The following is a 14,216-nucleotide window of genomic DNA, read 5'->3' as shown; positions in this document are numbered from 1 at the left end:
TGCAGATTTGCAAAGCTCCGTTCTTCTCTTCTTGCTGCCACATAGATTTGATGAGAGATTATATGTGTGAAGGAAGGAGAACTAGCAATGGGGGGGGGGGGGGAACCAATGAGGAATAGAACACTGGATGAAAAATTTCCTAGGCATTAAGTTTGATTAAGAGACTGTGAACAGTTTCCACTGTTAAATCAAGGAAAATAACATTTCTTCTTTTTAAATTCCATAGAGGTACTCACATTAGTTTATTCCAGTAAAAATATCAAAGAGCCCTGTGGCACAGCTCAAAGACTAGATTTGCTACCAAAACACTGAAATTTGTAATGAATTTGAAGTTTGTCCTCAGGCAAAACATCTGAGAGGAATTTGGAAAAAAGCTAGAAAGCTTCAGCATGACAACGAAAAATGTCTCAGTACAAAGAGCTCCATATTTCCCTGAGTTGCTGCCAGGTTTTGCCAAAAGTGTAATTCAAGGCACATTTAAAGGTTCCATCTGAGGAATACCATTTCTATGATTTTGGGGGAAAGTGGGGGGGGGAATGTTTGGCTGAGAGCAGTGACCTTTCTTAGAGAGGTTTCCCACACCGCATTTAAATACCAGCTCATTTATATATGGTTTTGCCAGAAGCAAGAAATAGATTATTTTAAAATATCATTATATGGCACAAGAGTGAAGATCAAAGATAATGATGGTGGTGGTAATGATATAATTATATGTAGCCATCTGACTGGGTTGCCCCAGAACGGCTGTGATAAAACAGAAACTTCTTATAATGAATTTCTCTTTAGATGTGAGGAGCTATCCTACCCTCCACACCTGCTGGCAAATCAAGGATAGCAAATGACCCCCCCCCCACCTCATATGTTGTTCTTCTGGTTCAATGTGTGGACTTCATGGATGGGCATGGCTGGCCATGACTTCAGGCCCAGATTTATTGCTCTGATTCCAACCAGTTGATTCTCCTCTGCATTTAGTCTCTGGTTCACCTTCACTGTGCGACCTTCTGGCCCAGATGAGTCCCCTTTCCATACAGACTAGCGCCCATGGTCACCATTTACCTCTGGCTTCCTAAAAAAACTGTCCCTTCCCTTAACCAAGAAGTGTGCAGTCACTGTTGCAGATCTTTTCACAGTTGGGCCAATATTGTAGTCTGCCGCTTCCCCCACAATGTGATCCTGAAAGGGAAGCAACAGCTACTGAGGGAGCCAAGAGTGAAAATGGGACATTGAGATCAGGGCAGTAAACCATCATGCTTGAAGTTCTTCAAGGGTCACGAGGTCTGCAGATTGCAAGGAAGCCAATCTGGAGGGTGTGATGGCAGCAGTCGATTCCTTTCCAGCATGGCTTCTGGGCAAAACTCACTGTTCAGATCTTGTAGAAGATTTTATTTGATTCATTATAAAATCTTTCTATGCTGCTTTTCATTCAAACGAATCCCAAAGCAGCTTACAAACAATAAATAACTAGAACATAATAGAACATCTACAAAACACTGCCTTATTAAAGGCAACAACTAAAAAAATAAGCTAAACATCACGATTAAAGCAAAACACACATTATATGATTATTAAATCAATACAACATTTATAATCTGTAAAACAAAATAAAAAAGCAGCAAAAAATAAACTAGGCACTGTTAAGTTCATACACACATGTGAGTCATACACGTGACTCACAATCATTAACTCAGCTCATTAAAATGCACAGATGATATATTCACCCCCCAAAAAGAAAACATTTTGAACCATGGTATCAGTCATAGTCGGTTTTGTAGTGTTGTGTGCTCAGAATCCAGAAGAGAGATATTATTACAATTAAGCCTGTTTTAACACAGAGAGACAGATGCCAGAGGTCTGTCTATAAGCACTTGCAATAGGAGCATATGCATGGCATCAGATTTACTAATACTTGCATCCCTGAGCCCTAGGCTCTTTCTGAAGCTGAGGGGAGGGAATGTTTTTATGTTCTAACATTTTCCCTGGGTAGCAGCAAATTGGCTGGCGTGCATTTGTCTTGAGCTGAACTGCACAGAGTCACTAGAGAGAGAGAGAGAGGGAGAGAGAGAGAGAGAGAGAGAGAGAGAGAGAGAGAGAGAGAAGACTGGCGGCTGCAGTGGGAGGGTGGGTAGAAAGAGAAATAATTTTTAAACTGCAGCTGTGTAGCTAAATTACATGTCTGAAAGTTAAGAGATGAAAGATATGAAGCTGATGCATATGGACACTATTAGGCAGGCTGAAAAAGAAACTGTGGATGCAAGAGTTCTGCTTCTGTCAGGAGCAGTGTTTTATTTCTACAATGCAACACAGGTTGTGTCCTCTGGCAGGATTAATGAAACAGGCTCAAAATAAGTCTTTTTGATAGCTACAACTGTATCTGCAGCTTCATGGACCTCAGAGTTAGGAGCAATTAATGTGGAAGCAGCAACCCTGTGGTGGCCCTTAAGTTGCTGCCGAGGCCATGGCTGTATCCCATGCTACTTCAGCAACATCTGGAGGGGAGGGCCGAGTCCCATAGAGCTGATGGGGGAACAGCATTGCCTCCCATGCAGTCCCAGAATGGTGTGGGATGGAGTCATGCAAAATGGTAGCTATGGCCCTGCAGAAACTGTCCCACCAGTTCAGGGGTGTGTGTGAGGGACAGGGAGAAGTCCTACTACGTTTTCCTTTAAAGGTTACAAAGGATAAGGTTACCAGATTTTTTTCAATGAATACGGGGACACTTTAAACAAACAAACAAATGTTTGGGATGTTGATGCTGCAGCGATGATGGTGGCAGGGGGTGGCCACCGCCTTGACCTCAACTGCCATGTTTCCCCTTCCTCTGAGGCTTCTACAGTGGTACCTCGGGTTACATACGCTTCAGGGTACATACGCTTCAGGTTACAGACTCTGCTAACCCAGAAATAGTACCTCGGGTTAAGAACTTTGCTTCAGGATGAGAACAGAAATCGTGCTCTGGCAGTGCGGTGGCAGTGGGAGGACCCATTAGCTAAAGTGGTGCTTCAGGTTAAGAACAGTTTCAGGTTAAGAATGGACCTCCGGAACGAATTAAGTACTTAAGCAGAGGTACCACTGTATCTCCTTTCTCCATGAGCCTGGGCAGCCCCTGAGTTGTTGGTTCTTTTCTGGTGGTGGTGGGGAAGCAGTGCGCCGTGGGTCAGGCATGGAAGGCGGAGAAGGAGGGTTGAGAGCGGCGGTGGTGGCTGCGAGGCTCAGGCAGCACAATGCCTCCCTTCCTATCGGAGCAGCCCCAATCACATTCCTACTTGCGTGCAAGGGGGGGGGATTTCTTAGCTGGGAAGGGAGGCTTCACACTAGCACAGCGCCATCCCAACTCCTACTTGCATGCAACCAGGAGGGAGCAGGGATCTTCATATCGGAGCAGCCCCAATCCCATTCCTACTTGTGTGCAAGCAGGAGGGGTGGGAATCCCTCACCTGGGAAGGGAGGCTTCCCATTGCCTAACTGAGAGATCCCTGCCCCCTCCTGCTTGCACGCAAGCTCTGATAGGCAGCATGAAGCCTTCCTTCACAGCTGAGAGATCCCTGTCCCGCTCCTGCTTGCACGAAAGTAGGAGTTGGGAGGTTGCTCCGATAGACAGCATGAAGCCTCCCTTCACAGCTTAGTTGCTGGGGTCAGGGAAGGTGGAGGCAGCCCAGAAGCAGCATCTTAGAGCCCCTGCAGCACCATCAGATGGGGACTTCTGAGCAGCTCCTGAAGCCAGCCAGAGCCAACTGCTCCGGGCTGCTGAGACTGCCGCTGCTGTGTTTCCCAGGGACATTAGATGAGATCCAGGGATATTCCAGGGATGGAATTTGTCCGGGGATTTATTCGCAAATCCGGGGACTGTCCCCGAGAAATGGGGACGTCTGGTAACCCTAACAAAGGAGCAAGTTATGGAGACCCTTACTGTCTTCCTCATTCCCCCCTCCCACACACTTGGGTTTTCCACTTGGGGCATAGCATATGTGTGCTTTTCCCCCACCCCACACCTTCTTCCAGGGCAAACTCCATTCAGAAGTGGGGATTACTGCTGGCTGAGCCTGGCAGAGGGAAAATAACCCTTTAAAATAGAGCTTGATTTACACCATCCTTTTTGCCAGTGAAACTTCTGCTAGGTGTCTTGATCCTGCGACTGAGCTGAAAGGATTTTGGGGCAGGGCTAAGTCTGCCCCTGTTCTATCCTGCCCCTTTTGGAGGGCTTACTCTGGCCTTGGCCCAGACAGCTTATTTCCACTTTTCTCCATCTGAGCCAGGATGAAAGACTTTGGATGGACATCTGCCTATTTCAAACTCTGCTAATTCCAGCAAACCGTGGGTTTGGATTGCTCTCTATGTCTCTTTCTACTTACCCTGTACCATCCTGATAATGGAGACTACCGTGGCAGCTATTATCTGCAGGCACTGTGCTGACCAACTATGGGAGAGGAGAATTACCTCTGTGCTGAACCCTGGGGTGAAGGAGAGGGCATCCCAGTTTGGTCCAGAAGCTCAAGGAGAACAAAACTACTAAGAACTGAACAACACAGACACTTCATGTTATGTTTCAAAGTGCATGGGGAATTAGAAGCTGTAGTTGGCAATCCTAGATACCAATAACACACATGAAAATGCAATGATCATCTGACTAGTTTAAAATAGAAAAAGCAGCTTGTTCATTAATTAAGGTAGACTACAGAAAACACTTGTAAAATGCCAGTAGTTGTGTGATTGCTTTGCATGTGGTTATCTAGGACTGAGTTACTGTGAGGCACCTTCAAACTTCATTTAGGACCTTACTGATTTTTTTCTTACGGATGCATGACTGGGTTTCCGAGGGGTAGGGAGTATTTCAATTGCCTTGCAAGCAGAGGGTTTTTATTATGGCCCTAAAATCTTTCCAGACAAAGCTTTCCAGACAAAAAGAGAGCACCAAGTTCCTAGCTATGGAGTGATCTGCTAACCTAGAAACAAGAGAGGGAGAAAGCCGGGGCAGACTTGTAGCATTTCAGCTTTTGGACAAAACATGGATTTTCCCATAACCCAGACAGAAGCCATCTAACCTCATCCAGGAAATCTCTCACCTGGGTGTAATAATGCTTTCAATGAAGCATAATTCAGTGGATCAGGAAAGTCATAGTTTGTGATGCCATCTGGTCAAGCACTAATGAACCTGCTGGGAATGTTGGTCTAATACATCATTATCACTATGGAGGGCAAGCGATTCACAAACTTTTTGGATGAAAGAAATTCTGCCAGTTTCCAGTCTTTCCTGTGGTGCACAGAAATCACTTTCTTTTTTTCCTTTCAACTACAGTGAAAACAAACTTAAAGCCCTTGTACTACACTGAAGAATGCAGAGTTCACCACTGGCTTTTGACTATCATAACTTGCTCAAGAAGCACGGCTTCTAATAGTGAACTCAGGTAGTGATGGCAGCTACAACCGAAAACGCTGAGAAACAGCAGCATGCTCGTGGTGGAGCTCTGAGGTCCGCAGAAATGCAAAAATAAATAAAATGTTGTTTTTTATAAATAAATTTAAAAAGTCAATTGAGGACTTGGCCTGCTCAGGAGGCCTACAAGGGTGAGGCTACTCTTCAGCCTGAGGGCCACATTCCATTCTGGGTGACTTTCCAAGGGCCGCATGGCAGCACTGGAGGAGGCCAATGGCAAAAGTGGGTGGAGCAAGGAATGGAAATGGCATGCTAGTTTCTGCTCACGCTCACCGCCCCCCCTCTCCATCCTGCATCTAGACAAGCAGGAGGCATGACATCTGAGCAAGACACCTGCATGCCAAGCAGGGCTAGTGAGGGGGCGTGGCCTGTGGAGAGGAGGTGTGGCCTAGGGAGAGTTCTGAGGGACAAATAAAGAGGTTTAGAAGTCCCTGCCCCTCCCACTTTTGTCACAGGAATGCAGAGCAGGGGTGGGGAAACCTGTTTCAACGCAATAGCCACATTCCCTCATGGGCAACTTTCCAAGGTCTGTGCACCAGTGGCGAGCCGAGCCCAGGGCAAAACGTGGGTGGATGAACAGATGTGTCCACTTGTATATGGTTTGGGTTACCTGGTAAGAGACTTTGATTTGTTTTCAAACAGAATTTTAAGTTTTTATTTTGTGTTTCTGATAATCAAGAGTAGAATTGGCAGGTGATGACTCTTCCTACACCTCCTAACCTTCCTACAGGTCTTTCAGTATGGTGTGGGTTTTGTCTTGTCTACCAGATCCATCTAACAGTAAGGAAAAGGTGGGGGGAGAGCAGGCTTATGGTGACCTTTAGTGAAATGGTCATCGCAATAAATCCCACTGCTTGCATTACTGGAGTATTGATGTTTATGTCTCTGGTACACCATCTGCCTTCCTGGAACCCAACGTATTAACAGTCTCTCATCTTGCTTTTACAGAGCAAACATAGTTTTGTTGCAGCAGACATTTGTAGACATGTGGACATAATGAAAGAGGCATATGGGTCAAGGTTTGGCTGGAAAAATTGGCCATATTTTGGATAGGGAGCCTAGATCCCATTTATCATTTATCTGAAGTGCCATGGTTGCATCCATCTCCAGAGTTCCATCCATTCCGCATCTGGTAATGACTTTGTCTTCCGTTGGCATAGTCGGGGGGGGGGCGGGGGATCATGCAGTTACTGCATAAAGCTGTTGTGCATGTTCTGCTCCTTGTGTAAGTACTTCACTTCAGCCAGGGCTATTTTCCTGTGGTGCAAAGCCACAATTCTGGGGAGGGTTCTCACCATTCCAGTGACGCATCTTGCTGTTGATACTGGCAAATATGTCTGTGCTTAATATGAATGGCAGAAACTGCAATATACACCCACAAACAAACACCATTACTATTGCTGCAAGTACACCAAATGTTTTATGTGATCCAAGTGTCTCTTGCATAGCTGCCCAAATCAATGGCCTGTTTCACATCTGAAGAGCCACAGCACTAGGCTAGGAGAACCAAAGGACTAGTTTAAAGCAGTACAGAGATGTTCCTGATATGCTGCAGAAGTGCATTCCATTTATCTGTCATTATTAAACTATCCTTGGGCCATGCGGATAAACAAATCCCTACCACAAGTAGTTATGTCAGTTCTATTTTTAATCCCAAAATACATCTTCTAATTGAAGGAGACATCCTGATAAAAATCCTCTAGCTAAAATAAGTGTTTTGGTTTGTATTTTGAGGAAGAGGGCAAAGGACAATTCAAAGGCTTGTGCTTGCATATATCAAAGATTTAAATTGCCCTTTTTAAACAGCAGTCATTGTGGTTTACTTGTTTTACCAATGTTATTAACTCATTTCAGACTTTTTTGAAACCTGAATTCATGTCTGTGACATGCATCTACCATACCATAAAGACATTATGTGGAGCCAGTGAAGGACCATAGATATCGGTCCTAAATATCATATGTGCTCTGAAATATAGGGACATTCCCTAAATGTCATCTCTGTCTGTGTGTGTGTGTGTGTGTGTGTGTGTGCAGTTTTGAACTGCCAGCATGATTTCCCATTTAAATTACCAGCCCTTCTTCCCATGCTACTTTGAAGTAAAGGGGTAAGAAGATTCAGTCATGGATCCCCCATATCACGTGTAGTTTAACCTTTAGACTGAACAGAATTAATTCATATCGGTGAATTTGATATACAGTGGTGCCTCGCAAGACGAAATTAATCCGTTCCGTGAGGCTCTTCGTATAGCGGTTTTTTCGTCTTGCGAAGCAAGCCCATTGACAGCTTAGCAGATTAGCGCTATTAGCGGTTTAGCGGCTTTTAGCGGATCAGCTGATAAGCGGCTTAGGGCTTAGGAAAAGGGGGGGAAAGGGGAAAAAACCCCGCAGGAACTCGCAAGACATTTTCGTCTTGCGAAGCAAGCCCATAGGGAAATTCGTTTTGCGAAGCACCTCCAAAACGGAAAACCCTTTCGTCTAGCAGGTTTTCTGTCTTGCGAGGCGTTCGTCTTGCGGGGCACCACTGTAATAGTAGTATACTGTAATGTCTATTTCTCCTCTAAAATAAATTCTGTGCTGTTTTGCAAGGGAAGTGTTGCATTCATGCTTTGTTAACTGCTTGCATTTCTTTTACTGAAGTTGGTGTTCCTTTTTTGTTCTCTCTTGAGCAAGAGTACAGTGGTACCTCGGGTTACAAACACTTCAGGTTACAAACTCCGCTAACCCGGAAGTAGGTGCTCCTGGTAGCAAACTTTGCCCCAGGATGAGAACGGAAATCATGCAGCAGTGGGAGGCCCCATTAGCGAAAGCATGCCTCAGGTTAAGAATGGTTTCAGGTTAAGAATGGACCTCCAGAATGAATTACGTTCGTAACCTGAGGTACCACTGTAGTGCCATTTTCTGGAGGAAGTATTCCTGCCTCTAATAGCTTCCCTGACTCTGCTTGTTAGCCATGCTGGCATTCTCCTGGTCCTGTTTGTCCTCCCCGCTCCCCTGGCATTCTGTAGAATATATTCTATATGAGCTTCTGTTCTTGAAGTTTTGAACAACCCCCTGACATTCCTGAAAATTTTATCCTTTTGTAAAAAATGAAGTTGAGAGGTGATCTCATTTGAGGGGAGTTTCCTCTTTTGAAGTCAAATGTTACTGTGTTGAACTTCCTTGGCCATTTCAAAATATGTTGAATTCGACAGCACTCTGACTGCTGTTCCCAGTCAGCTCAACAGCACTGACATATCACAGCAAGATGCCAGTTACGATTAAGAGCCCCCCCCACCCCCTCTCATCTCTTGTATGACCAGAGCTGTTCTAGGTTGCAGTTATTTAGGGAATCTAGAAATTTTACCTTATTGTCATGACCAGAACAAGGGTAATTTAAGGAATAGATGATGGGCAGTGATTAAATGGGAAGTGGACATTGGGTGGGGACTATGGCCTGGGTGTGGGAGCTTGAAGTCCGTCCAGAACTTTAAACAGTTTTTATGCTGGACTGAAAGATGAAGCTTTGACTTTGCCTGGAATCTGCCATTTTGATTTTGCTGCCCTAAATACCTTAAACCAGGTCTGTGCTATATTGTAACTAAAGCTTTTTATACAGCAAGCAACCATGCAGTTTAAGTTGTGATTTACATTAGTATTGAAAAATTGAACTACTTTTAAAACTGGTGTTAATTGAACTGGAAGCTGAAATTTTCAGCTGAGTCCTACTCTTAGGCTTTCATTAAATGCTGTCCCTTTTACCCTAAAAAACTGAAACTTATACTGCGTTGGAACTAAATTGTGTCCTCCCTAAAAGAGGGCATGTGTTGCGGTGAGACCTGGAGACTGACCTCCTGGTTGTGGGTGGGTTGACTGGTTAGCCACAACACCCGATTGGTAGGTCCCTTGGTGTTGGGTTTAATCTGGCCAATGGGGCGCAGTCTAAACGGGGCGAGGGACCTATATATACCCATGCACGTGACCCAGAACTTCCTCTTTCGGCTTGTGCATCGGAACATCTGCCCACCTCTCCCTACTTTTAGGGCTTTGCGCTTGACCTTGCTATGCCGTCATGTGTCGTCTGTCCTTGGGACAGGGGCATGGCAGGAATTTCCCCACTTGGCTGCTTGGCTGTTGCCATTTGGGTTTCGCCTGCCGCGTAGCAAATCATCACACCTTGTAAGGTTGCGGATGGGCACTGGTTCAGGTGATAGTGATGGGAGAACGCTCTCGCCATCCCTATGTGAAGGGTATTCTGTTAAAGGAATCCAGGGACTCAGCTGGTTTGGTCAACCCCTGAGAGGGGGTTGTGCCCATGCCTGAGTCCAGGGGGACATTTGGGTGGCGGAGTTAGCCTGTTAGCCGCTTATTCAGGTGTTCACCCTTGGCTGACCTATGCTGGTGCCCTGGGTCAGCGCTGCCTGCAAGGGTGCAGGGAGCTAGTTGAACCAGAGCCTATGCAACCACTCACTCTCTGTAATCAATAAAGTTGTGGCCTAAACTCTGCCAAAAACCAAAACTAAAATGTGTTTTTATTTAGGGGGGAGGTCTTTGGGTCTGAACACGCAAAAGCTAATACCACCTTTAATATCTCCCATTTGCTCCATTGTGTGGAGCCATATAAGGGTAGGGGTGGGGTGGGGTTACTCCTCCAAAATTGGTATTTAATCTAGGTTTCTGGTTTACTATTGCCCCTCAAGACTTCTCTGCTAATTTAGAGGTAGCTTTCCTTCTAGGGGAGAATTGAAAATGCATTTGTCCAGGCTTATTGTTCCTGGTATTTGGCTCCTGAACTACAGGATTTATCTTCTAGCACACCCTGACTGTGCCCTTGCTAAAGTTTAAGTGATGCCTTAATTAATTAAATGGGAGGCACTTAGCCTCCAGTCCCTCAGCTTCTTAACTTGCTTGTTCCCTTCACTTGAGACTTGGTCGCTGGTTCTAAGATGCTGAGGCACCTCGAGCTGCCCTCTTGCTTGGGATGCCAGTTCAAAACTCCATATTTTTATGGTACTCTCTTTGTGAAGGAACTCTTTTGTTTGCAGCTCAGCCAACACACACAACAATTTATTTATTTATTCAGTCCATTTACCTGCATTACAGGGGATTTTGAATGCAGACCAAGATGTTAAATACCCCACATTTTCCAGATATTTCCCCCTTCCATGTAATGGATCCACTCTCAAGTCTGAATAAGCATTTGTAAATCCACTAAGTAAGTCCTACTTGTTTTGACCAACACATTGAAGTATAGTTATATATGAATGTGTCCATAAAGGAAACACAGTAGTTACAGACCCTCCAAGTTTCCCTATTTTCCAGGGACAGTCCCAAATTTAAAGAAGCCATCCTGGTTTCTGATGTAATCCTGGAATGTCCCGCTTTTCCTTTGGACCACCCTATTTTTATCAGAGAAATGTTGGAGGGTATGGAGTTATGTGACTCTCAAACCAAGGGAATAAGTACAGTCATGGGGAAAAGAAAGTGCACCCACTTTGAATTCTGTAGTTTTACATATGAAGACATAATAACAATTATCTGTTCCTTTGCAGGTCTTAAAATTAGGGAAATACCACCTCAGATGAACAACAACACATGACATACTACACTGTGTCATGATTTATTTAATAGAAATAAAGTCAAAATGGAAAAGCCATGTATGAAAAACTAGGTACACCTTATGATTCAATAGCTTGTAGAGTACATTTAGCAGCAATAACATGAAGTAATATGAAGTATTTGTCTTCTGTAGGACCCAGGGCCATCTTTAGCAGATGTGGCACCGGGGTGCAAATATCCGCCCAGCGCCCCCAAATTACCAAACATAGTGTTGGGGTGGCTGTAGCTGCGCACTGCCAGCCATCGTGGGGGGCAACTCTCCCCCATGACGCTGAGGGCGACCGATCCCCACAGAGGCTTGGGAGTGAAGTTGCACGCGTCCCAAGCCACCACGGGAGGAGAGCGCAGCTTCCTTCCCAAGCCTCCTCGGGAGGAGAGCGATCTCCGCAGAAGCTTGGGAGGGAAGCTGTGCGCCCACCAGCCATATGGTTAGCGGGGCGCAGCTTCCTTCCTAAGCCTCTGCGTGGATCGCTCTCCTCCAGAGGAGACTTGGGAGGGAAGCTGCAAGCCCACCAGCCTTATGGTTGCAGCTGGCAGGCATGCAGGGAAAGGGGAGACCGCCAGCAAAACCGCGCAGCTGGGGAGCCCCTGAGAGGCCGGCGCCCTGGCACGATGCACCACCTAGCCCTATGAGAAAGATGGCTGTGGTAGGACCTTATCCAACTCTCACATCATTGTGGAGGATTTTGGGCCCATTCATCTTTACAGCATTGCTTCAGTTCATTGAGGTTTGCTGGCATTTGTTTATGCACAGCTCTCTTAAGGTCCCACACAGCACCTCACTTGGGTTGAGGTCTGAATTTTGACTGGGCCATTGCAACCCCTTGGCTCTGTGCTTTTTCAGCCATTCTGTTGTAGATTTTCTGGTGTGCTTGGGATGCTTGTCCTTCAGCTGTTGGGCAGATCACCACACATTTGACTTTGGTATATAGAGGAGTTCATGGTTGACTCGATGACTGCCAGGTTCCCAGGTTGTATGGCTGCAAAACATGCCCAAATCAGCCCTCCACCAGCGTACTTGAAATAATAACAATAATAATAACAATAATAACAATAATAACAATTTATACCCCACCCATCTGGCTGGGTTTCCCCAGTCACTCTGGGCGGCTTCCAACAAAATATTAAAAATATAATAAAACATCAAACATTAAAAACTTCCCTAAACAGGGCTGCCTTCAGATGTCTTTTAAAAGTAAGATAGTTGTTTATTTCCTTGACATCTGATGGGAGGGTGTTCCACATGGCAGGTCCACTACCAAGAAGGCCCTCTGCCTGGTTCCCTGTAACTTGGCTTCTCACAGTGAGGGAACCTCCAGAAGGCCCTCGGCGCTGGATCTCAGTTTCCGGGCTGAACGATGGGGGTGGAGAGGCTCCTTCAGATGGTATGAGGTGCTTTTGCTGATATGCTGTGTTTGGTTTTTGATAAATGTGGCACTGTACATTATGGCCAAACATCTCCTCTTTGGTCTCATCTGTCCAAAGGACATTGTTCCAGAAATCTTGTGGTTTGTTCAGATGCAACTTTGCAAATCTAAGCCGTGCTGCCATGTTCTTTTTAGAGAGACGAGGCTTTCTCCAGGAAACCCTTCCAAACAAACCATACTTGTTTCATCTTTTTCTAATTGTACTGTCATGAACCTTAACATTTAACATGCTAACTTAGGTCTGACCTTGGGGTGAATTTGCTGGGGTGTCCACCCCTGAGAAGATTGGCAACTGCCTTGAATTTTTCCCACTTTTGAATAATCTTTCTCACTGTAGTATGATGGACATAAAATTGGTTGGAGATGGCCTTAGAACTCTTCCCAGTTTCATGGGCAGCATCACCTGCTTCTCTAAGAGCCTTGTGTCATCTTTCCTCCTTAGGATTGTGTTAAAGCACACCTATATGCTCCAGACCAGCAAACTGCCAAAACTTTGGCTCTTATAGAGGTGGGCACACTTGCTGATGATCAGTTAAGCAAGGACATTTGATTAGCAGCCCCTGTCTGCTACATAGCCTCTTAATTCCTATGGAAGCAGTAAAGGTGTACTTAGTTTTTCAGACATGATTTCTCCATTTTGGCTTTATTTCTGTTAACTAAATCATGACACGGCATAATATGTCATGTGTGGTTGTTCATCTGAGGTTGTATTTATCTAATTTTAAGACCTGCTAAGGAACAAGTGATTGCTATTACATCCTGATATGTAAAACCACAGAATTCAAAGAGGGTGCACTTACTTTCCCCCCATGACTATAACTATACAACCTTTAGAAGACACCTGAAGGCAGCCCTGTATAGGGAGGTTTTGTAATGTGTAATGTTTTATTATGTTTATTATGTTTAATGTTTTATTATATATGTTGGAAGCTGCCCTGAGTGGCTGGGGCAACCCAGTCAGATGGGGGACGGGGTAAGAAATAGTAAAATTATGGTGGTAATGATGATGATTGGTGGAATAGGGTGCCCCTGTTTTCACCAGAGAAATGTTGGAGGGTATGTTGCTAGTATTTTCACTATTCTGTGCTTCACAGATTTATGGCTTTTGTGGTTTTTGTATCTCTTACCTGTACAGGGGGCAGGGTAACCAGGCTGCGGGGCCAAGAGAACAAGGATGTGCATGTCTGTCTTTCAGAGGGTCCAGGTTTGAACCTGCTTTGGGCACAGATTTCAGCTGTGAACATTTAAAATTTAGCAGGCATAATGCGGGTGGTTGGGGAGTATGGCATGAAGGGTGTTTTCTGCTTTATAACTCACAGGTCCAATTTTCCTCCAGAACAGCAAGGGAGAGGCCAAAGACCCATTGTTGGGCTCTGTGGACCGGCCCGCTGTAAGGAAGGAAAATTTTCAGGTAACAACCATTGTTTTCTTTTTCTTGCATGAATATATTAACTCTAACTTTAATGTCAGAATTGCAGACTATGTCCATGTTCCTACCAGAGGCCTAAAAATGGCTTCAGTGTGGAGAGAAGCCTCTGGGTGACAACAGAAGGAATTCTGACTGCTGCTACAGCCACCCACAGAGTGCTGCTGCCAGCTCGCTCCAAGCGTGGATCATTTGCTTGCTCATCGTCCGTCAGCGCTCAGTTTTTTGTTTTATTTATTGCAAGAGCAGAGAGGAACCAAGAGACATTCTTGTTTCTCTTGCTTCAAGCAGCCTGACACTGCAGGAGCGGGAGCGGCAGGCGAGTGGCTGTGCTGCA

At 45.2% G+C, this 14,216-nt stretch overlaps 1 protein-coding gene across 11 annotated transcripts in view; it reads left to right on the top strand.

Moving 5' to 3' along the window:
• The window catches only part of PCDH17 (protocadherin 17), a 472,217-nt gene that overhangs the window by 117,347 nt on the left and 340,654 nt on the right, over positions 1-14,216 (top strand). For 5 of the 11 annotated variants that reach the window (XR_014155545.1, XM_081858033.1, XM_081858028.1 and 2 more), the window contains one exon: positions 13,790-13,864. The exons of 4 other annotated variants lie outside the window; for them this stretch is intronic. Coding sequence is in view for 5 of the 7 variants with exons in the window: in XM_081858033.1 (XP_081714159.1) it covers positions 13,790-13,864 (75 nt within the window). In the remaining 2 variants the exon portion in view is untranslated. Of the gene's footprint in view, positions 1-13,789; positions 13,865-14,216 lie in introns of those variants that run through there. 2 more of the 11 variants (XM_081858032.1, XM_081858030.1) reach the window with 1 other exon arrangement.

This window comes from Podarcis erhardii, assembly GCF_964252035.2.
Source record: "Podarcis erhardii genome assembly, chromosome: 4".
NCBI classification, from domain to species: domain Eukaryota; kingdom Metazoa; phylum Chordata; class Lepidosauria; order Squamata; family Lacertidae; genus Podarcis; species Podarcis erhardii.
This window is presented reverse-complemented; position numbering and strand designations above follow the sequence as displayed.